Source organism: Panulirus ornatus, chromosome 39 (genome assembly GCF_036320965.1).
Source record: "Panulirus ornatus isolate Po-2019 chromosome 39, ASM3632096v1, whole genome shotgun sequence".
Lineage (NCBI taxonomy): Eukaryota > Metazoa > Arthropoda > Malacostraca > Decapoda > Palinuridae > Panulirus > Panulirus ornatus.
In genome coordinates, this window is record NC_092262.1 from 14,240,046 (window position 1) to 14,263,924 (window position 23,879).

Consider the following 23,879-nt stretch of genomic DNA (forward strand, 5'->3'; position numbering starts at 1 on the left):
GTATGTAATTATGAGGGTGTATGTATGTAATTATGAGGGTGTATGTATGTAATTATGAGGGTGTATGTATGTAATTATGTTGATCTGAAAGCAGTTAGATTATTTTAGTACCATTTCAGAACGAGGGAGTTTAATGGTGATGGAATGCGATTATATTGAATTATTTTCGTACCATTTAATAACATGGTTTGTAAAGACTTTAATTTCTCACCTTCGTTCCAGTATTGAAATGGTGGTTGCTAGGATTTGGAATGGTGGTTGCTAGGGTTTGGAATAGTGGTTGCTAGGATTTGGAATGGTGGTTGCTAGGGTTTGGAATGGTGGTTGCTAGGGTTTGGAATGGTGGTTGCTAGGGTTTGGAATGGTGGTTGCTAGGATTTGGAATGGTGGTTGCTAGGATTTGGAATGGTGGTTGCTAGGGTTTGGAATGGTGGTTGCTAGGGTTTGGAATGGTGGTTGCTAGGGTTTGGAATGGTGGTTGCTAGGATTTGGAATGGTGGTTGCTAGGATTTGGAATGGTGGTTGCTAGGGTTTGGAATGGTGGTTGCTAGGGTTTGGAATAGTGGTTGCTAGGATTTGGAATGGTGGTTGCTAGGGTTTGGAATGGTGGTTGCTAGGGTTTGGAATGGTGGTTGCTAGGGTTTGGAATGGTGGTTGCTAGGGTTTGGAATGGTGGTTGCTAGGGTTTGGAATGGTGGTTGCTAGGATTTGGAATGGTGGTTGCTAGGATTTGGAATGGTGGTTGCTAGGGTTTGGAATGGTGGTTGCTAGGGTTTGGAATGGTGGTTACTAGGGTTTGGAATAGTGGTTGCTAGGATTTGGAATGGTGGTTGCTAGGGTTTGGAATGGTGGTTGCTAGGGTTTGGAATGGTGGTTGCTAGGGTTTGGAATGGTGGTTGCTAGGATTTGGAATGGTGGTTGCTAGGGTTTGGAATAGTGGTTGCTAGGATTTGGAATGGTGGTTGCTAGGGTTTGGAATGGTGGTTGCTAGGGTTTGGAATGGTGGTTGCTAGGGTTTGGAATGGTGGTTGCTAGGATTTGGAATGGTGGTTGCTAGGATTTGGAATGGTGGTTGCTAGGGTTTGGAATGGTGGTTGCTAGGGTTTGGAATGGTGGTTGCTAGGGTTTGGAATGGTGGTTGCTAGGGTTTGGAATGGTGGTTGCTAGGATTTGGAATGGTGGTTGCTAGGATTTGGAATGGTGGTTGCTAGGGTTTGGAATGGTGGTTGCTAGGGTTTGGAATGGTGGTTACTAGGGTTTGGAATGGTGGTTGCTAGGGTTTGGAATGATGGTTGCTAGGATTTGGAATGGTGGTTGCTAGGATTTGGAATGGTGGTTGCTAGGGTTTGGAATGGTGGTTGCTAGGGTTTGGAATGGTGGTTGCTAGGATTTGGAATGGTGGTTGCTAGGGTTTGGAATGGTGGTTGCTAGGGTTTGGAATGGTGGTTGCTAGGGTTTGGAATGGTGGTTGCTGGGGTTTGGAATGGTGGTTGCTAGGATTTGGAATGGTGGTTGCTAGGGTTTGGAATGGTGGTTGCTAGGGTTTGGAATGGTGGTTGCTAGGGGGTTCCCTTTGTGGGGTTGGAATGGTGGTTGTTAGGGGGTTCCGTGGTGATGGTTGGCGTGGTAGTTGCTGGGGTTTCTCAGGTAGGGTTACGTTAGGTTAGAAGTTAGCTAACGAGTGGCTAGACGTAACGAGTGGCTAGACTTTCCATTTTATTGGCTGATGTGGTTGTTGCCTAGCTAGGTGGCTAAGGCCCGGGCTGGGGGTTGCTAGGTCTGTTTCTGGCTCATTATCATTATTTATTATTAGACTTTTACTTGCTAGAATTAATCTCTGGGGGCTCAGAGTGGTTAGGGCTAGGTTCCGGGGTGGTTGGGGCTAGGTTCCGGGGTTGGTTAGGGTTAGGTTCCGGAGTTGGTTAGGGCTAGGTTCCGGGGTGGTTGGGGCTAGGTTCCAGGATGGTTGGGCTAGGTTCCGGGGTGGTTAAGGCTATGTTCTGGGGTGGTTAGGGCTAGGTTTCGGGGTGGTTGGGGCTAGGTTCCGGGGTGGTTAAGGCTAGGTTCTGGGGTGGTTGGGGCTAGGGTCCGAGGTGGTTGGGGCTAGGTTCCGGGGTTGGTTAGGGCTAGGTTCGGGGTGGTTGGGGCTAGGTTCCGGGGTGGTTGGGACTAGGTTCCGGGATGGTTGGGGCTAGGTTCCGGGGTGGTTGGGGCTAGGTTCCGGGGTGTTTAGGGCTAGGTTCCGAGGTGGTTGGGGCTAGGTTCCGTGGTGGTTGGGGCTAGGTTCCAGGGTGGTTGGGGCTAGGTTCCGGGGTGTTTAGGGCTAGGTTCCTAGGTGGTTGGGGCTAGGTTCCGTGGTGGTTGGGGCTAGGTTCCGGGATGGTTGGGGCTAGGTTCGGGGTGGTTGGGGCTAGGTTCCGGGGTGGTTGGGGCTAGGTTCCGGGGTGGTTGGGGCTAGGTTCCGAGGTGGTTAGGGGCTAGGTTCCGAGGTGGTTGGGGCTAGGTTCCGGGGTGGTTGGGGCTAGGTTCCGGGGTGGTTAGGGCTAGGTTCCGAGGTGGTTGGGGCTAGGTTCCGTGGTGGTTGGGGCTAGGTTCCGGGGTGGTTGGGGCTAGGTTCCGAGGTGGTTAGGGCTAGGTTCCGAGGTGGTTGGGGCTAGGTTCCGTGGTGGTTGGGGCTAGGTTCCAGGGTGGTTGGGGCTAGGTTCCGGGGTGTTTAGGGCTAGGTTCCGAGGTGGTTGGGGCTAGGTTCCGAGGTGGTTGGGGCTAGGTTCCGGGGTGGTTGGGGCTAGGTTCCGGGGTGGTTGGGGCTAGGTTCCGGGGTGGTTGGGGCTAGGGTCCGAGGTGGTTGGGGCTAGGTTCCGGGGTGGTTGGGGCTAGGTTCCGTGGTGGTTGGGGCTAGGTTCCGGGGTGGTTGGGGCTAGGTTCCGGGGTGTTTAGGGCTAGGTTCCGGGGTGGTTGGGGCTAGGTTCCGATGTGGTTGGGGCTAGGTTCCGTGGTGGTTGGGGCTAGGTTCCGGGGTGGTTGGGGCTAGGTTCCGGGGTGGTTGGGGCTAGGTTCCGGGGTGTTTAGGGCTAGGTTCCGGGGTGGTTGTGGCTAGGTTCCGTGGTGGTTGGGGCTAGGTTCCGTGGTGGTTGGGGCTAGGTTCCGGAGTGGTTGGGGCTAGGTTCCGGGGTGTTTAGGGCTAGGTTCCGGGGTGTTTAGGGCTAGGTTCCGTGGTGGTTGGGGCTAGGTTCCGGGGTGTTTAGGGCTAGGTTCCGTGGTGGTTGTGGCTAGGTTCCGTGGTGGTTGTGGCTAGGTTCCGTGGTGGTTGGGGCTAGGTTCCGTGGTGGTTGGGGCTAGGTTCCGGAGTGGTTGGGGCTAGGTTCCGGGGTGTTTAGGGCTAGGTTCCGGGGTGTTTAGGGCTAGGTTCCGTGGTGGTTGGGGCTAGGTTCCGTGGTGGTTGGGGCTAGGTTCCGTGGTGGTTGGGGCTAGGTTCCGTGGTGGTTGGGGCTAGGTTCCGGGGTGGTTGGGGCTAGGTTCCGGGGTTGGTTAGGGCTAGGTTCCGAGGTGGGGGCAGCATGTAGGGAAGGGTAATTAGCCCCCTTGTTAAAGAGGTTGTTGGTCATTTCGTGAGCGAGGCTTCTGGTCGTTCCAGGGTCAGGCCGGCTCCTCAACCATCGTTTTGATAGTGTCTTCATGAGGTAATGGCGGTAGTTAGTGGCGGTAGTTAGTGGTAATGGCGGAAATGTTTTGGTTGACGTGTTTGATGCGGTTGTGTTGCTAGGGTAAACAGGTCGATGGTTGAGGGTAGTGGTTGAGGGAAGTGGGTGGGATGGTTGAGGGTAGTGGTTGAGGGTAGTGGGTGGGATGGTTGAGGGTAGTGGGTGGGATGGTTGAGGGTAGTGGGTGGGATGGTTGAGGGTAGTGGGTGGGATGGTTGAGGGTAGTGGGTGGGATGGTTGAGGGTAGTGGGTGGGATGGTTGAGGGTAGTGGTTGAGGGTAGTGGGTGGGATGGTTGAGGGTAGTGGGTGGGATGGTTGAGGGTAGTGGGTGGGATGGTTGAGGGTAGTGGGTGGGATGGTTGAGGGTAGTGGGTGGGATGGTTGAGGGTAGTGGGTGGGATGGTTGAGGGAAGTGGGTGGGATGGTTGAGGGTAGTGGGTGGGATGGTTGAGGGTAGTGGGTGGGATGGTTGAGGGTAGTGGGTGGGATGGTTGAGGGTAGTGGGTGGGATGGTTGAGGGTAGTGGGTGGGGTGGTTGAGGGTAGTGGGTGGGATGGTTGAGGGTAGTGGTGGGATGGTTGAGAGGGTTGAGGTAGTGGGTGGGATGGTTGAGGGTAGTGGGTGGGATGGTTGAGGGTAGTGGGTGGGATGGTTGAGGGTAGTGGGTGGGATGGTTGAGGGTAGTGGGTGGGATGGTTGAGGGTAGTGGGTGGGATGGTTGAGGGTGGTGGGTGGGATGGTTGAGGGTAGTGGGTGGGATGGTTGAGGGTAGTGGGTGGGATGGTTGAGGGTAGTGGGTGGGATGGTTGAGGGTAGTGGGTGGGATGGTTGAGGGTAGTGGGTGGGATGGTTGAGGGTAGTGGGTGGGATGGTTGAGGGTAGTGGGTGGGATGGTTGAGGGTAGTGGGTGGGATGGTTGAGGGTAGTGGATGGGATGGTTGAGGGTAGTGGGTGGGGTGGTTGAGGGTAGTACACTATACATCAGCAAGCACTGTGTTCACCATCTTCATTGCCCGTCATACATAAAGGCTGTGATCACATCACTCTTTACTCTTCTCTCTTCTCTAGTGGGCACATTTCATCGCCTGAACTTCTTGTGAGAAGTATTGACTTTAATGAAAGATTCGAACCGATTTTAGAATATGTCTTATTTCCTGTACCTCACTGTAACATTATGTTCTTCCATCCTGGGTGATTGTGTGACGCCAGGTGAAGCAAGGTATAATGTGACGTCAGGTGAAGCAAGGCATAGTGTGACGCCAGGTGAAGCAAGGTATAGTGTGACGCCAGGTGAGGCAACGTATAATGTGACGCCAGGTGAAGCAAGGTATAATGTGACGCCAGGTGAAGCAAGGCATAATGTGACGCCAGGTGAAGCAAGGCATAGTGTGACGCCAGGTGAGGCAACGTATAATGTGACGCCAGGTGAAGCAAGGTATAATGTGACGCCAGGTGAGGCAAGGCATAATGTGACGCCAGGTGAGGCAAGACATAATGTGACGCCAGGTGAGGCAAGGCATAATATGACGCCAGGTGAAGCACGGTATGATGTGACGCCAGGTGAGGCAAGACATAATGTGACGCCAGGTGAGGCAAGGCATAATGTGACGCCAGGTAAGGCAAGACAATGTGACGCCAGGTGAGGCAAGGCATAATGTGACGCCAGGTGAGGCAAGGCATAATGTGACGCCAGGTGAAGCAAGGCGTAATGTGACGCCAGGTGAGGCAAGGCATAATGTGACGCCAGGTAAGGCAAGGCATAATGTGACGCCAGGTGAAGCAAGGTATAATGTGACGCCAGGTGAAGCAAGGTATAATGTGACGCCAGGTGAAGCAAGACAATGTGACGCCAGGTGAGGCAAGACAATGTGACGTCAGGTGAGGCAAGGCATAATGTGACGCCAGGTGAAGCAAGGCATAATGTGACGCCAGGTGAGGCAAGACAATGTGACGTCAGGTGAGGCAAGGCATAATGTGACGCCAGGTGAGGCAAGACATAATGTGAGGCAAGGCATAATGTGACGCCAGGTGAAGCAAGGTATGATGTGACGCCAAGTGAGGCAGGACAATGTGACGCCAGGTGAGGCAAGGCATAATGTGACGCCAGGTGAAGCAAGGCATAATGTGACGCCAGGTGAGGCAAGGCATAATGTGACGCCAGGTGAGGCAAGGCATAATGTGACGCCAGGTGAAGCAAGGTATAGTGTGACGCCAGGTGAGGCAAGACAATGTGACGCCAGGTGAGGCAAGGCATAATGTGACGCCAGGTGAGGCAAGACATAATGTGACGCCTGGTGAGGCAAGGCATAATGTGACGCCAGGTGAGGCAAGGCATTTTGTGACGCCAGGTGAAGCAAGGTATAATGTGACGCCAGGTGAGGCAAGACATAATGTGACGCCAGGTGAGGCAAGACATGATGTGACGCCAGGTGAGGCAAGGCATAATGTGACGCCAGGTGAGGCAAGGTATAATGTGACGCCAGGTGAGGCAAGGCATAATGTGACGCCAGGTGAAGCAAGGCATAATGTGACGCCAGGTGAGGCAAGACATAATGTGACGCCAGGTGAGGCAAGACATAATGTGACGCCAGGTGAGGCAAGACATAATGTGACGCCTGGTGAGGCAAGACATAATGTGACGCCAGGTGAGGCAAGACATAATGTGACGCCAGGTGAGGCAAGACATAATGTGACGCCAGGTGAGGCAAGACATAATGTGACGCCTGGTGAGGCAAGACATAATGTGACGCCTGGTGAGGCAAGACATAATGTGACGCCAGGTGAGGCAAGACATAATGTGACGCCAGGTGAGGCAAGACATAATGTGACGAGGTCATGAGGAGGTCAAACATGCATGAGTGGCTGATGGTAGACCTCATCATGGGTCAGTCATGCTCTCCTTCGCCACTCAAGGTCATAGGTCGAGGACAATGAGATGTACGTACGAAACTACACCTTACTGACCTTGTGTCATGACCAACCACCAGCCATAACACAAACAATTTGTACCATTGTTAACACGGTACGTACCGTGTACCTGCAGGTACGTACCGTGGTGCTGGGTAGTGTACCTGCAGGTACGTACCGTGGTGCTGGGTAGTGTACCTGCAGGTACGTACCGTGGTGCTGGGTAGTGTACCTGCAGGTACGTACCGTGGTACTGGGTAGTGTACCTGCAGGTACGTACCGTGGTACTGGGTAGTGTACCTGCAGGTACGTACCGTGGTACTGGGTAGTGTACCTGCAGGTACGTACCGTGGTACTGGGTAGTGTACCTGCAGGTACGTACCGTGGTACTGGGTAGTGTACCTGCAGGTACGTACCGTGGTACTGGGTAGTGTACCTGCAGGTACGTACCGTGGTACTGGGTAGTGTACCTGCAGGTACGTACCGTGGTACTGGGTAGTGTACCTGCAGGTACGTACCGTGGTACTGGGTAGTGTACCTGCAGGTACGTACCGTGGTACTGGGTAGTGTACCTGCAGGTACGTACCGTGGTGCTGGGTAGTGTACCTGCAGGTACGTACCGTGGTACTGGGTAGTGTACCTGCAGGTACGTACCGTGGTACTGGGTAGTGTACCTGCAGGTACGTACCGTGGTGCTGGGTAGTGTACCTGCAGGTACGTACCGTGGTACTGGGTAGTGTACCTGCAGGTACGTACCGTGGTGCTGGGTAGTGTACCTGCAGGTACGTACCGTGGTACTGGGTAGTGTACCTGCAGGTACGTACCGTGGTACTGGGTAGTGTACCTGCAGGTACGTACCGTGGTGCTGGGTAGTGTACCTGCAGGTACGTACCGTGGTACTGGGTAGTGTACCTGCAGGTACGTACCGTGGTGCTGGGTAGTGTACCTGCAGGTACGTACCGTGGTACTGGGTAGTGTACCTGCAGGTACGTACCGTGGTGCTGGGTAGTGTACCTGCAGGTACGTACCGTGGTACTGGGTAGTGTACCTGCAGGTACGTACCGTGGTACTGGGTAGTGTACCTGCAGGTACGTACCGTGGTACTGGGTAGTGTACCTGCAGGTACGTACCGTGGTACTGGGTAGTGTACCTGCAGGTACGTACCGTGGTGCTGGGTAGTGTACCTGCAGGTACGTACCGTGGTACTGGGTAGTGTACCTGCAGGTACGTACCGTGGTACTGGGTAGTGTACCTGCAGGTACGTACCGTGGTACTGGGTAGTGTACCTGCAGGTACGTACCGTGGTACTGGGTAGTGTACCTGCAGGTACGTACCGTGGTACTGGGTAGTGTACCTGCAGGTACGTACCGTGGTACTGGGTAGTGTACCTGCAGGTACGTACCGTGGTACTGGGTAGTGTACCTGCAGGTACGTACCGTGGTACTGGGTAGTGTACCTGCAGGTACGTACCGTGGTACTGGGTAGTGTACCTGCAGGTACGTACCGTGGTACTGGGTAGTGTACCTGCAGGTACGTACCGTGGTACTGGGTAGTGTACCTGCAGGTACGTACCGTGGTACTGGGTAGTGTACCTGCAGGTACGTACCGTGGTACTGGGTAGTGTACCTGCAGGTACGTACCGTGGTACTGGGTAGTGTACCTGCAGGTACGTACCGTGGTACTGGGTAGTGTACCTGCAGGTACGTACCGTGGTACTGGGTAGTGTACCTGCAGGTACGTACCGTGGTACTGGGTAGTGTACCTGCAGGTACGTACCGTGGTACTGGGTAGTGTACCTGCAGGTACGTACCGTGGTACTGGGTAGTGTACCTGCAGGTACGTACCGTGGTACTGGGTAGTGTACCTGCAGGTACGTACCGTGGTACTGGGTAGTGTACCTGCAGGTACGTACCGTGGTACTGGGTAGTGTACCTGCAGGTACGTACCGTGGTACTGGGTAGTGTACCTGCAGGTACGTACCGTGGTACTGGGTAGTGTACCTGCAGGTACGTACCGTGGTACTGGGTAGTGTACCTGCAGGTACGTACCGTGGTACTGGGTAGTGTACCTGCAGGTACGTACCGTGGTACTGGGTAGTGTACCTGCAGGTACGTACCGTGGTACTGGGTAGTGTACCTGCAGGTACGTACCGTGGTACTGGGTAGTGTACCTGCAGGTACGTACCGTGGTGCTGGGTAGTGTACCTGCAGGTACGTACCGTGGTACTGGGTAGTGTACCTGCAGGTACGTACCGTGGTACTGGGTAGTGTACCTGCAGGTACGTACCGTGGTGTAAACCTTCAGTGATGACAGTGTTACCTCAACATTTTGATTAAGTTTATTAAATCATTGTCTCATAGACTTAATGTATACATATGGAGTAATACATACATACATATGTATTAATACATATGTTGGTGATGGCTGAGGCAAGGCTACAGTGTAGTTACCACGTCACTGATAACAAGGTTGTTAACAAGTTGTTTTTATCTCAGCAGGTCACGTGCTCCAGGTAGGCCACTACCACTAGACACAGGGAGGAGGGTGGTCACTGGTGCACACCCGGCACGTGACCTCACAACATCACCAGTACATGATGACCTGACCCTCCAACCAACATCCCGGCACAACAATCTTATTTTCGGTCACCACTTGTGGTAGCTACACGCACCACAACCACAACTCTCCAGAAAGAAAACGGAAAATGAACTTCCATTAGTCCCCCTTGTCATACCACACGTTTTCTCACGAACCATTTCGTGTGTTGTTATAACAATTTCCTGACGTTATAACCATTTCGTGTGTTGTTATAACCATTTCCTGACTTGTTATAACCATTTCCTGACTTGTTATAACCATTTCGTGTGTTGATATAACCATTTCGTGTGTTGTTATAACCATTTCGTGTGTTATAACCATTTCCTGACTTGTTATAACCATTTCTGACTTGTTATAACCATTTCGTGTGTTGATATAACCATTTCGTGTGTTGATATAACCATTTCGTGTGTTGTTATAACCATTTCCTGACTTGTTATAAACATTTCCTGACTTGTTATAACCATTTCGTGTGTTGATATAACTATTTCGTGTGTTGTTATAACCATTTCCTGACTTGTTATAACCATTTCTGACTTGTTATAACCATTTCGTGTGTTGTTATAACCATTTCGTGTGTTGTTATAACCATTTCGTGTGTTGTTATAACCATTTCCTGACTTGTTATAAACATTTCCTGACTTGTTATAACCATTTCGTGTGTTGTTATAACCATTTCGTGTGTTGTTATAACCATTTCCTGACTTGTTATAAACATTTCCTGACTTGTTATAACCATTTCGTGTGTTGTTATAACCATTTCGTGTGTTGTTATAACCATTTCCTGACTTGTTATAACCATTTCCTGACTTGTTATAACCATTTCGTGTGTTGTTATAACCATTTCGTGTGTTGTTATAACCATTTCGTGTGTTGTTATAACCATTTCGTGTGTTGTTATAACCATTTCCTGACTTGTTATAACCATTTCCTGACTTGTTATAACCATTTCGTTGTATAACGAATATAAAAGTTGGAACATTGAAGTAGACGTGATATACTTCATTGTGGAGAACATTATATAATTTGAGAAGAACATTGCAAGTTCTTAAATAACCAAGCTATAAGTGACGAAGACCAAGAGGGGTTCGAACCGATGCCAAATATCGCGTGTTTGGATCGTGGTTGTGAGAATATTGACACTATCACTGCTGAGCTATCAGGAGATAACATCCTACATCAGTAACCAAGATAACATCCTACATCAGTAACCAAGATAACACCATAACCAAGATAACATCCTACATCAGTAACCAAGATAACATCATAACCAAGATAACATCGTACATCAGTAACCAAGATAACACCATAACCAAGATAACATCCTACATCAGTAACCAAGATAACATCCTACATCAGTAACCAAGATAACATCATAACCAAGATAACATCGTACATCAGAAGGCAAGATGTTGATGTGGAAGCATTATGGCAACAAACATCAGGTAAGTATCATTAGATTTTGATTGTTAATTATAATTATGTAAAGGAACAAGACGCCATTAAAGTTACAATGTGAATGACATATAAGAACCAGATTATACATTTAACATTAATTATTTATAATAAGAAGACGTTATGAAATAACCAGTTATATAAACCAGAATATTATAATAGCTTTATTAAGAATGATTAAGCTACATTGGTTCTTATAACATTGAGTGTAGTTAGTTGGATATTGAAGGTAACCTGATACAGTACTGTAGTCTGTGTGGAGAGAACTACGTCGATACACTACTGTAGAAGATACAGTAGCGTGGGAGGGGGGGGGGTAATAGACGTTGTTTTGGTGGGTGAACGAAGGTAAACACTGGGGGAATGGAGGCGGAGTGGGTGGGGGACTACAGCGATAGACTACTGTAGGAGAGACGATACAATACCGGGGGGGGGGGGGGAAATAGACGCTATTGTTGTGGTGGAGGAAGGAAGGTAAACAGTGGTGGTGGGGGGATGTCTGGCACCTGCCTGTGGGCCGTCAGTGTGGCGCGAGCCCTCGCCGGGGGAGGACGTGTGACGCTCGCTCGCCGCCCTCTCCCGTGCAGCACGGAAGGTGTGTTCTGCCATTATTTGTAACTGTTTGGCTGTTGACCTTATTTCCACTGGACTGTTGCCCTTCGCTATGGATTATTGGGAGGCGTTTCTGCTGCCCTAGCCCCTAAGGAGCCGCGTCCAGGGCCGCCCCTGATGACGAGGGCCGTGTTTACCTCCCCTCGTTTGAGCAGGGGTCAATTGCTTCACCCACAGGCGTCCTAACAAGGTAATTAAAATCTTAATAACTAATATATATATATATATATATATATATATATATATATATATATATATATATATATATATATATGTGTGTGTGTGTGTGTGCTGAGAGGTACAACTGGAGGGATGTCTGATCATTATCTTGTGGAGGCTAAGGTGAAGATTTGTATGGGTTTTCAGAAAAGAAGAGTGAATGTTGGGGTGAAGAGAGTGGTGAGAGTAAGTGAGCTTGGGAAGGAGACCTGTGTGGGGAAGTACCAGGAGAGTACCAGAATGGAAAAAGGTGAGAACAATGGAAGTAAGGGGAGTGGGGGAGGAATGGGATGTATTTAGGGAATCAGTGATGGATTGCGCAAAAGATGCTTGTGGCATGAGAAGAGTGGGAGGTGGGCTGTTTAGAAAGGGTAGTGAGTGGTGGGATGAAGAAGTAAGATTATTAGTGAAAGAGAAGAGAGAGGCATTTGGACGATTTTTGCAGAGAAAAAATGCAATTGAGTGGGAGATGTATAAAAGAAAGAGACAGGAGGTCAAGAGAAAGGTGCAAGAGGTGAAAAAGAGGGCAAATAAGAGTTGGGGTGAGAGAGTATCATTAAATTTTAGGGAGAATAAAAAGATGTTCTGGAACTGCGTAAGACAAGGGAGCAAATGGGAACTTCAGTGAAGGGCGCTAATGGAGAGGTGATAACAAGTAGTGGTGATGTGAGAAGGAGATGGAGTGAGTATTTTGAAGGTTTGTTGAATGTGTTTGATGATAGAGTGGCAGATATAGGGTGTTTTGGTCGAGGTGGTGTGCAAAGTGAGAGGGTTAGGGAAAATGATTTGGTAAACAGAGAAGAGGTAGTAAAAGCTTTGCGGAAGATGAAACCCGGCAAGGCAGCAGGTCTGGTATTGCAGTGGAATTTATTAAAAAAGGGGGTGACTGTATTATTGACTGGTTGGTAAGGTTATTTAATGTATGTATGACTCATGGTGAGGTGCCTGAGGATTGGCGGAATGCGTGCATAGTGCCATTGTACAAAGGCAAAGGGGATAAGAGTGAGTGCTCAAATTACAGAGGTATAAGTTTGTTGAGTATTCCTGGTAAATTATATGGGAGGGTATTGATTGAGAGGGTGAAGGCATGTACAGAGCATCAGATTGGGGAAGAGCAGTTTGGTTTCAGAAGTGGTAGAGGATGTGTGGATCAGGTGTTTGCTTTGAAGAATGTATGTGAGAAATACTTAGAAAGGCAAATGGATTTGTATGTAGCATTTATGGATCTGGAGAAGGCGTATGATAGAGTTGATTGTTGGAACCACTATTCCTTCAAACATACCCATTTTTGCTTTCCGAGATAATGTTCTCGACTTCCACACATTCTTCAAGGCTCCCAGAACTTGCGCCCCCTCCCCTACCCTATGATTCACTTCCGCTTCCATGGTTCCATCCGCTGCCAAATCCACTCCCAGATATCTAAAACACTTCACTTCCTCCAGTTTTCCTCCATTCAAACTTACCTCCCAATTTACTTGACCCTCAACCCTACTGTACCTAATAACCTTGCTCTTATTCACATTTACTCTCAGCTTTCTTCTTTCACACACTTTACCAAACTCAGTCACCAGCTTCTGCAGTTTCTCACCCAAATCAGCCACCAGCGCTGTTTCATCAGCGAACAACAACTGACTCACTTCCCAAGCTCTCTCATCCCCAACAGACTTCATACTTGCCCCTCTTTCCAAAACTCTTGCATTCACCTCCCTAACAACCCCATCCATAAACAAGTTAAACAACCATGGAGACATCGCGCACGCCTGCCGCAAACCTACATTCACTGAGAACCAATCACTTTCCTCTCTTCCTACACGTACACATGCCTTACATCCTCGATAAAAACTTTTCACTGCTTCTAACAACTTGCCTCCCACACCATATATTCTTAATACCTTCCACAGAGCATCTCTATCAACTCTATCATATGCCTTCTCCAGATCCATAAATGCTACATACAAATCCATTTGCTTTTCTAAGTATTTCTCACATACATTCTTCAAAGCAAACACCTGATCCACACATCCTCTACCACTTCTGAAACCAAACTGCTCTTCCCCAATCTGATGCTCTGTACATGCCTTCACCTCTCAATCAATACCCTCCCATATAATTTACCAGGAATACTCAACAAACTTATACCTCTGTAACTTGAGCACTCACTCTTATCCCCTTTGCCTTTGTACAATGGCACTATGCACGCATTCCGCCAATCCTCAGGCACCTCACCATGAGTCATACATACATTAAATAACCTTACCAACCAGTCAACAATACAGTCACCCTCTTTTTTTAATAAATCCCACTGCAATACCATCCAAACCTGCTGACTTGCCGGCTTTCATCTTCCGCAAAGCTTTTACTACCTCTTCTCTGTTTACCAAATCATTCTCCCTAACCCTCACACTTTGCACACCACCTCGACCAAGCAGCGAATTTAACCGTACGCCAGGCACCTCATCGTATTGAACGCCACATAGGAAGGCTATCATACGCCAGGCAGCTCGTGTTATCTTACGCCAGGCAGCTCATGTTATCTTATGTAAGGCAGCTCGTATTATCGTACGCCAGGCAGCGTAGCCTATCGTATGCCAAGCATTGAGCGAAAAAAATCCCCCCCCCCCGGCAGCGCATACCAGCCACGTTCCTTCATATTGTACCATTTTTCTTACCTTCTTCCTGTATTTACAAAGTAAATTTTGTCATGTTTTCATTCCGAATTTTTTGACATGGCAGTTGAATTTTGCTGCAATGGATGAAAAAATGTTCCAGAATTTTAATTCTTGTATAAATGTTCGTTTATTTACGTCATCTTTATCCACATTATCGTCGAGTTTGGCAATAATTATTTTTTTTTTCATTTCTGATCAGTGGTTATTATACTTGATCGCCCTTTCCTGCGTCAGCAAGGTAGCGCTAGGAAACAGACGAAGAACGGCCCATCCATTCACACTCACACACACACAGACACACACAGACACACACACACATATATATATATATATATATATATATATATATATATATATATATATATATATATATATATATATAATTCGTTCTCTGGGGACCCCCGGGTAAAGTTCAGGGGGCGCCCCGCCTCCTTCTCTGGGGACCCCCGGGTAAAGTTCAGGGGGCGCCCCGCCTCGTTCTCTGGGGACCCCCGGGTAAAGTTCAGGGGGCGCCCCGCCTCGTTCTCTGGGGACCCCCGGGTAAAGTTCAGGGGGCGCCCCTTGCAAGCTTCTCCATACTTATTTATGAAGAGGTCGACCTCCGCTTCGTGACCTGGTAGCCAGAAATATCGCGCGGGAATATTGACAAGTGGTATCCATGTGTTGACCAGTGTACGTGGGATAGACCAGGTCACTCATTACTGTGTGTGGGGGAAAGACTAGATGGGTTCATCAGTGTACATGGGAGGAATTAGCTGGTTCCATCATTGTACATGGGAGGGACTAGGTGGTTCCATCTGTGTACATGGGAGGGACTAGGTGGATGCATGAGTGTACATGGGAGAGAGTAGGTGGGTCTATCATTGTACATGGAAGAGTATGTTACAGTTGAGGACTGGAGTGTAGTATGTTATGGTTGACGTATGTGTGTCACCCCAGCAGGAGAAGATGGGCGGGCAGGGGAGGGGCACGCCCTCAGTGAAGGGCGTGGGCGGTTACCGACCCACCGTCAACTGGCGTGAGATCTCCATCCGACGTAAGAGCGTGGCTGACCGTCAAGTGTTATCATGTATTGTGGTGTGTGGTGTCTTCATCATCATGATCGGCTCCATCATGACAATACTGGCACTTCTCGTTATCTCCAGTAAGTATATTATCTACTTACACTCAGGCATCACCTACCTACACTCATGCATCACCTACCTACACTCATGTATTGTGGTGTGTGGTGTCTTCATCATCATGATCGGCTCCATCATGACAATACTGGCACTTCTCGTTATCTCCAGTAAGTATATTATCTACTTACACTCAGGCATCACCTACCTACACTCATGCATCACCTACCTACCCTCATGCATCACATACCTACCCTCATGCATCACCTACCTACACTCATGCATCACCTACCTACACTCATGCATCACCTACCTACCCTCATGCATCACCTACCTACCCTCATGCATCACATACCTACCCTCATGCATCACCTACCTACACTCATGCATCACCTACCTACACTCATGCATCACCTACCTACACTCATGCATCACCTACCTACCCTCATGCATCACCTACCTACCCTCATGCATCACCTACCTACACTCATGCATCACCTACCTACACTCAGGCATCACCTACCTACACTCATGCATCACCTACCTACCCTCATGCATCACCTACCTACCCTCATGCATCACCTACCTACACTCATGCATCACCTACCTACCCTCATGCATCACATACCTACCCTCATGCATCACCTACCTACACTCATGCATCACCTACCTACACTCATGCATCACCTACCTACACTCATGCATCACCTACCTACCCTCATGCATCACCTACCTACACTCATGCATCACCTACCTACTCTCATGCACCACGTACCCTCATGCATCACGTACCCTCATGCATCACGTACCCTCATGCATCACGTACCTACCCTCATGCACCACGTACGTACCCTCATGCACCACGTACCCTCATACACCACTTACCACGTACGTACCCTCATGCACCATGTACATGTACCACGTACGTACCCTCATGCACCACTTACCACGTACGTACCATCATGCACCATGTACATGTATCACGTACGTACCCTCATGCACCACTTACCACGTACGTACCCTCATGCACCACTTACCACGTACGTACCCTCATGCACCACTTACCACGTACGTACCCTGATGCACCACGTACATGTACCACGTACGTACCCTCATGCACCACTTACCACGTACGTACCCTCATGCACCACGTACATGTACCACGTACGTACCCTCATGCACCACGTACATGTACCACGTACGTACCCTCATGCACCACGTACATGTACCACGTACGTACCCTCATGCACCACGTACATGTACCACGTACGTACCCTCATGCACCACTTACCACGTACGTACCGTCATGCACCACGTACATGTACCATGTACGTACCCTCATGCACCACTTACCACCTACCTACCCTCATGCAGCACGTACATGTACCACGTACGTACCCTCATGCACCACTTATCACGTACGTACCCTCATGCACCACTTACCACGTACGTACCGTCATGCACCACGTACATGTACCATGTTCGTACCGTCATGCACCACGTACATGTACCATGTTCGTACCGTCATGCACCACGTACATGTACCATGTACGTACCGTCATGCACCACGTACATGTACCTGGTGTTAAGACCAATGTATCGTCTTTCCCTGCATGATCATTTTGTATTGGTTTTCAGTATAAAGTAAACACCTTCTTTTACATGTCTTGTAAATATGTCAACTTGTAAATGGTAAGTTATAGTGACCTCTTGTAAGTGGCTTTACAGGTCGCTTGTGTGTGTGGTACACTAGCCAGAGCGTCGTATGTCCATAAGACCAGTTTACCGTAGTTAGGACACTGGTAGTCGACCTTACTGTTCCTCCTCACGCTATCTTTGTCATTATTCAAACCATGCCTGATGGTACGTCTGGCAGCGGTGCCTCACACCTGATGGTACGTCTGGCAGCGGTGCCTCACACCTGATGGTACGTCTGGCAGCGGTGCCTCACACCTGATGGTACGTCTGGCAGCGGTGCCTCACACCTGATGGTACGTCTGGCAGCGGTGCCTCACACCTGATGGTACGTCTGGCAGCGGTGCCTCACACCTGATGGTACGTCTGGCAGCGGTGCCTCACACCTGATAACAACAATAACAACAACAACCACAACAATGACAATATAGACACAACAACAACCACAACAATGACAATATAGACACAACAACAACCACAACAATGACAATATAGACACGATAATAACAACAACAATGACAATATAGACACAACAACAACCACAACAATGACAATATAGACACAATAACAACAACAACCACAACAATGACAATATAGACACAACAACAACCACAACAATGACAATATAGACACAACAACAACCACAACAATGACAATATAGACACGATAATAACAACAACAATGACAATATAGACACAACAACAACCACAACAATGACAATATAGACACAACAACAACCACAACAATGACAATATAGACACGATAATAACAACCACAACAATGACAATATAGACACAACAACAACCACAACAATGACAATATAGACACAATAATAACAACAACCACAACAATGACAATATAGACACAATAACAACCACAACAATGACAATATAGACACAACAACAACCACAACAGTGACAATATAGACACAACAACAACCACAACAATGACAATATAGACACAATAACAACAACAACCACAACAATGACAATATAGACACAACAACAACCACAACAGTGACAATATAGACACAACAACAACCACAACAATGACAATATAGACACGATAATAACAACAACAATGACAATATAGACACAACAACAACCACAACAATGACAATATAGACACGATAATAACAACAACAATGACAATATAGACACAACAACAACCACAACAATGACAATATAGACACAATAACAACAACAACCACAACAATGACAATATAGACACAACAACAACCACAACAATGACAATATAGACACAACAACAACCACAACAATGACAATATAGACACGATAATAACAACAACAATGACAATATAGACACAACAACAACCACAACAATGACAATATAGACACAACAACAACCACAACAATGACAATATAGACACGATAATAACAACCACAACAATGACAATATAGACACAACAACAACCACAACAATGACAATATAGACACAATAATAACAACAACCACAACAATGACAATATAGACACAATAACAACCACAACAATGACAATATAGACACAACAACAACCACAACAGTGACAATATAGACACAACAACAACCACAACAATGACAATATAGACACAATAACAACAACAACCACAACAATGACAATATAGACACAACAACAACCACAACAGTGACAATATAGACACAACAACAACCACAACAATGACAGTATAGACACAATAACAACAACAACCACAACAGTGACAATATAGACACAACAACAACCACAACAATGACAATATAGACACGATAATAACAACCACTTAAGGCCACAAGTGTTATTATAACTTACAGTCCATGTAGATGAGATGTCATCAGACATTAAGGCTCATCTTACACTACACTACCCAGACACGTCCGGGTCACACATACACGCACACTGACCCAAGGGTTGTACACACGTTGTGACCAAGGGTTGTACACACGTTGTGACCAAGGGTTGTACACACGTTGTGACCAAGGGTTGTACACACTTTGTGACCAAGGGTTGTACACACGTTGTGACCAAGGGTTGTACACACGTTGTGACCAAGGGTTGTACACACGTTGTGACCAAGGGTTGTACACACTTTGTGACCAAGGGTTGTACACACGTTGTGACCAAGGGTTGTACACACGTTGTGACCAAGGGTTGTACACACGTTGTGACCAAGGGTTGTACACACTTTGTGACCGAGGGTTGTACACACGTTGTGACCAAGGGTTGTACACACGTTGTGACCAAGGGTTGTACACACGTTGTAACCAAGGGTTGTACACACTTTGTGACCAAGGGTTGTACACAGGTACATCTGTGTCTATGATCACTGGCAAATTACATTGGAGTCGATATTTCATGTCATTAATGACTTCCCATTGACTTTCATTGACCCAATGATCATTTTTCTCTGTGAAATGCATGTAATGTTCCTGGACTAGATTACATTTCCAGATTACATTATCCTTGGATGAATTATAATGCATGTAATGTTCCTGGACTAGATTACATTTCCAGATTACATTATCCTTGGATGAATTATAATGCATGTAATGTTCCTGGACTAGATTACATTTCCAGATTACATTATCCTTGGATGAATTATAATGCATGTAATGTTCCTGGACTAGATTACATTTCCAGATTACATTATCCTTGGATGAATTATAATGCATGTAATGTTCCTGGACTAGATTACATTTCCAGATTACATTATCCTTGGATGAATTATAATGCATGTAATGTTCCTGGACTAGATTACATTTCCAGATTACATTATCCTTGGATGAATTATAATGCATGTAATGTTCCTGGACTAGATTACATTTCCAGATTACATTATCCTTGGATGAATTATAATGCATGTAATGTTCCTGGACTAGATTACATTTCCAGATTACATTATCCTTGGATGAATTATAATGCATGTAATGTTCCTGGACTAGATTACATTTCCAGATTACATTATCCTTGGATGAATTATAATGCATGTAATGTTCCTGGACTAGATTACATTTCCAGATTACATTATCCTTGGATGAATTATAATGCATGTAATGTTCCTGAACTAGATACATTTCCAGATTACATTATCCTTGGATGAATTATAATGCATGTAATGTTCCTGGACTAGATTACATTTCCAGATTACATTTCCTTGATGAATATAATGTATGTAATGTTCCTGACTAGATTACATTTCCAGATTACATTATCCTTGGATGAATTATAATGCATGTATGTTCCTGGACTAGATTACATTTCCAGATTACATTATCCTTGGATGAATTATAATGCATGTAATGTTCCTGGACTAGATTACATTTCCAGATTACATTATCCTTGGATGAATTATAATGCATGTAATGTTCCTGGACTAGATTACATTTCCAGATTACATTATCCTTGGATGAATTATAATGCATGTAATGTTCCTGACTAGATTACATTTCCAGATTACATTATCCTTGATGAATTATAATGCATGTAATGTTCCTGGACTAGATTACATTTCCAGATTACATTATCCTTGGATGAATTATAATGCATGTAATGTTCCTGGACTAGATTACAATTCCAGATTACATTATCCTTGGATGAATTATAATGCATGTAATGTTCCTGGACTAGATTACATTTCCAGATTACATTATCCTTGGATGAATTATAATGCATGTAATGTTCCTGAACTAGATTACATTTCCAGATTACATTATCCTTGGATGAATTATAATGCATGTAATGTTCCTGAACTAGATTACATTTCCAGATTACATTATCCTTGGATGAATTATAATGCATGTAATGTTCCTGGACTAGATTACATTTCCAGATTACATTATCCTTGGATGAATTATAATGTATGTAATGTTCCTGGACTAGATTACATTTCCAGATTACATTATCCTTGGATGAATTATAATGCATGTAATGTTCCTGGACTAGATTACATTTCCAGATTACATTATCCTTGGATGAATTATAATGCATGTAATGTTCCTGGACTAGATTACATTTCCAGATTACATTATCCTTGGCTTGATGGATTGTACTTCCAGAAATCCATATTTTCCTGGAGTGAATTATATTTTCCAGAAATGGACTGTATTTTCCCTGGATTGAATGACATTCCCTAAAATGGCTGACATGTTGTCTGGACTGCATGACCCACATGTGGCCACCATCATGACCCACATATGGCCACCATCATGACCCACATGTGGCCACCATCATGACCCACATGTGGCCACCATCATGACCCACATGTGGCCACCATCATGACCCACATGTGGCCACCATCATGACCCACATGTGGCCACCATCATGACCCACATGTGGCCACCATCATGACCCACATGTGGCCACCATCATGACCCACATGTGGCCACCATCATGACCCACATATGGCCACCATCATGACCCACATGTGGCCACCATCATGACCCACATGTGGCCACCATCATGACCCACATGTGGCCACCATCATGACCCACATGTGGCCACCATCATGACCCACATGTGGCCACCATCATGACCCACATGTGGCCACCATCATGACCCACATATGGCCACCATCATGACCCACATGTGGCCACCATCATGACCCACATGTGGCCACCATCATGACCCACATGTGGCCACCATCATGACCCACATGTGGCCACCATCATGACCCACATGTGGCCACCATCATGACCCACATGTGGCCACCATCATGACCCACATATGGCCACCATCATGACCCACATGTGGCCACCATCATGACCCACATGTGGCCACCATCATGACCCACATGTGGCCACCATCATGACCCACATGTGGCCACCATCATGACCCACATGTGGCCACCATCATGACCCACATGTGGCCACCATCATGACCCACATGTGGCCACCATCAGTGTTGCCAGTTCAGCGCGCGCCACCCTGCCTCCCTGGTCTGGATGGATGGTCATTATCTCGTGTTTTTGTTACGCTTCATAAAGCCGTCGTGACGTGTTCCCCCCCCTGTGTGTGTGTGTGTGTGTAAACCTTGCCCTGGGGTAATGGAGGAGCCTGCCTGCCTGCCTGCCTGGGGTGGGTGGGTGGAGAATGAGGTAGATATTGACCCCAGGGTAGAAGTAGAGTTACCTCCCACCTGGGGGAAGAGGCAACACCAGTCTCACTGTAAACTGGACTTCCCTCACTCCCCCAGGGGTATAGTACAGTAGCCACCACCCCTGGGGTAGTGTGGACATCCCCTGGGGGGGCAGAAGGGGAGGGTTGTCTTGTACTACCTCTCTCCACCCCTGCCCAGGGGTTGACCCCCCCCACACACCACGCTGGTAATAAACACTGGTGCAGGGAGGGGGGGAGGGGGAGGGAGGCCAGCTGGATATGTCATCTTTAAGTGTGGCTGCTGCTGGTGTGGGGGGGGGGGGTCAACCCCTGGGTGGAGAGAGGTAGTACAACCCTCCTCCTGCTGCTGCCCCCCCCAGGGGATGTCCACACTACCCCAGGAGGTAAGTTTGAATGGAGAAAAACTGGAGGAAGTGAAGTGTTTTAGATATCTGGGAGTGGATCTGGCAGCGGATGGAACCATGGAAGCGGAAGTGGATCATAGGGTGGGGGAGGGGGCGAAAATCCTGGGAGCCTTGAAGAATTTGTGGAAGTCGAGAACATTATCTCGGAAAGCAAAAATGGGTATGTTTAAAGGAATAGTGGTTCCAACAATGTTGTATGGTTGCGAGGCGTGGGCTATGGATAGAGTTGTGCGCAGGAGGATGGATGTGCTGGAAATGAGATGTTTGAGGACAATGTGTGGTGTGAGGTGGTTTGATCGAGTAAGTAACGTAAGGGTAAGAGAGATGTGTGGAAATAAAAAGAGCGTGGTTGAGAGAGCAGAAGAGGGTGTTTTGAAATGGTTTGGGCACATGGAGAGAATGAGTGAGGAAAGATTGACCAAGAGGATATATGTGTTGGAGGTGGAGGGAACGAGGAGAAGAGGGAGACCAAATTGGAGGTGGAAAGATGGAGTGAAAAAGATTTTGTGCGATCGGGGCCTGAACATGCAGGAGGGTGAAAGGAGGGCAAGGAATAGAGTGAATTGGAGCGATGTGGTATACCGGGGTTGACGTGCTGTCAGTGGATTGAATCAAGGCATGTGAAGCGTCTGGGGTAAACCATGGAAAGCTGTGTAGGTATGTATATTTGCGTGAGTGGACGTATGTATATACATGTGTATGGGGGGGGGGGGGGTTGGGCCATTTCTTTCGTCTGTTTCCTTGCGCTACCTCGCAAACGCGGGAGACAGCGATAAAGTATAAATATATATATATATATATATATATATATATATATATATATATATATATATATATATATATATATATGAACCATGTGGATCTCGGGAAGGAGTTTAATAAGTTAAGTCGTCGTACTGAGGCATCTGGGATTTGGTTTGTTTACATTGTTGTTGTGGCCCAGGTCAGCAGTCCGAGGTCATGCAGTGTGGATGGTCATGATGGCTGTATGCATGAGAGACTTACTTGAACACGACGGTACGTACCCTTGAACACGACGGTACGTACCCTTGAACACGACGGTACGACCCTTGAACACGACGGTACGTACCCTTGAACACGACGGTACGTACCCTTGAACACGACGGTACGTACCCTTGAACACGACGGTACGTACCCTTGAACACGACGGTACGACCCTTGAACACGACGGTACGTACCCTTGAACACGACGGTACGACCCTTGAACACGACGGTACGTACCCTTGAACACGACGGTACGTACCCTTGAACACGACGGTACGACCCTTGAACACGACGGTACGTACCCTTGAACACGACGGTACGTACCCTTGAACACGACGGTACGACCCTTGAACACGACGGTACGACCCTTGAACACGACGGTACGT

General features: G+C 47.5%; 1 protein-coding gene across 8 annotated transcripts in view; it reads left to right on the plus strand.

Annotated features, from left to right (window-relative positions):
• LOC139761195 (uncharacterized) overlaps positions 1-23,879 on the plus strand; it is a 68,634-nt gene that overhangs the window by 15,863 nt on the left and 28,892 nt on the right. For 2 of the 8 annotated variants that reach the window (XM_071685225.1, XM_071685232.1), the window contains exons 1-2: positions 9,996-10,652; positions 15,102-15,306. In XM_071685225.1, coding sequence (XP_071541326.1) covers positions 10,617-10,652; positions 15,102-15,306 — 241 coding nt within the window. In that variant the 5' untranslated portion in view covers positions 9,996-10,616. Of the gene's footprint in view, positions 1-9,104; positions 9,122-9,994; positions 10,653-11,193; positions 11,465-15,101; positions 15,307-15,377; positions 15,451-23,879 lie in introns of those variants that run through there. The other 6 variants (XM_071685226.1, XM_071685227.1, XR_011715474.1 and 3 more) reach the window with 6 other exon arrangements.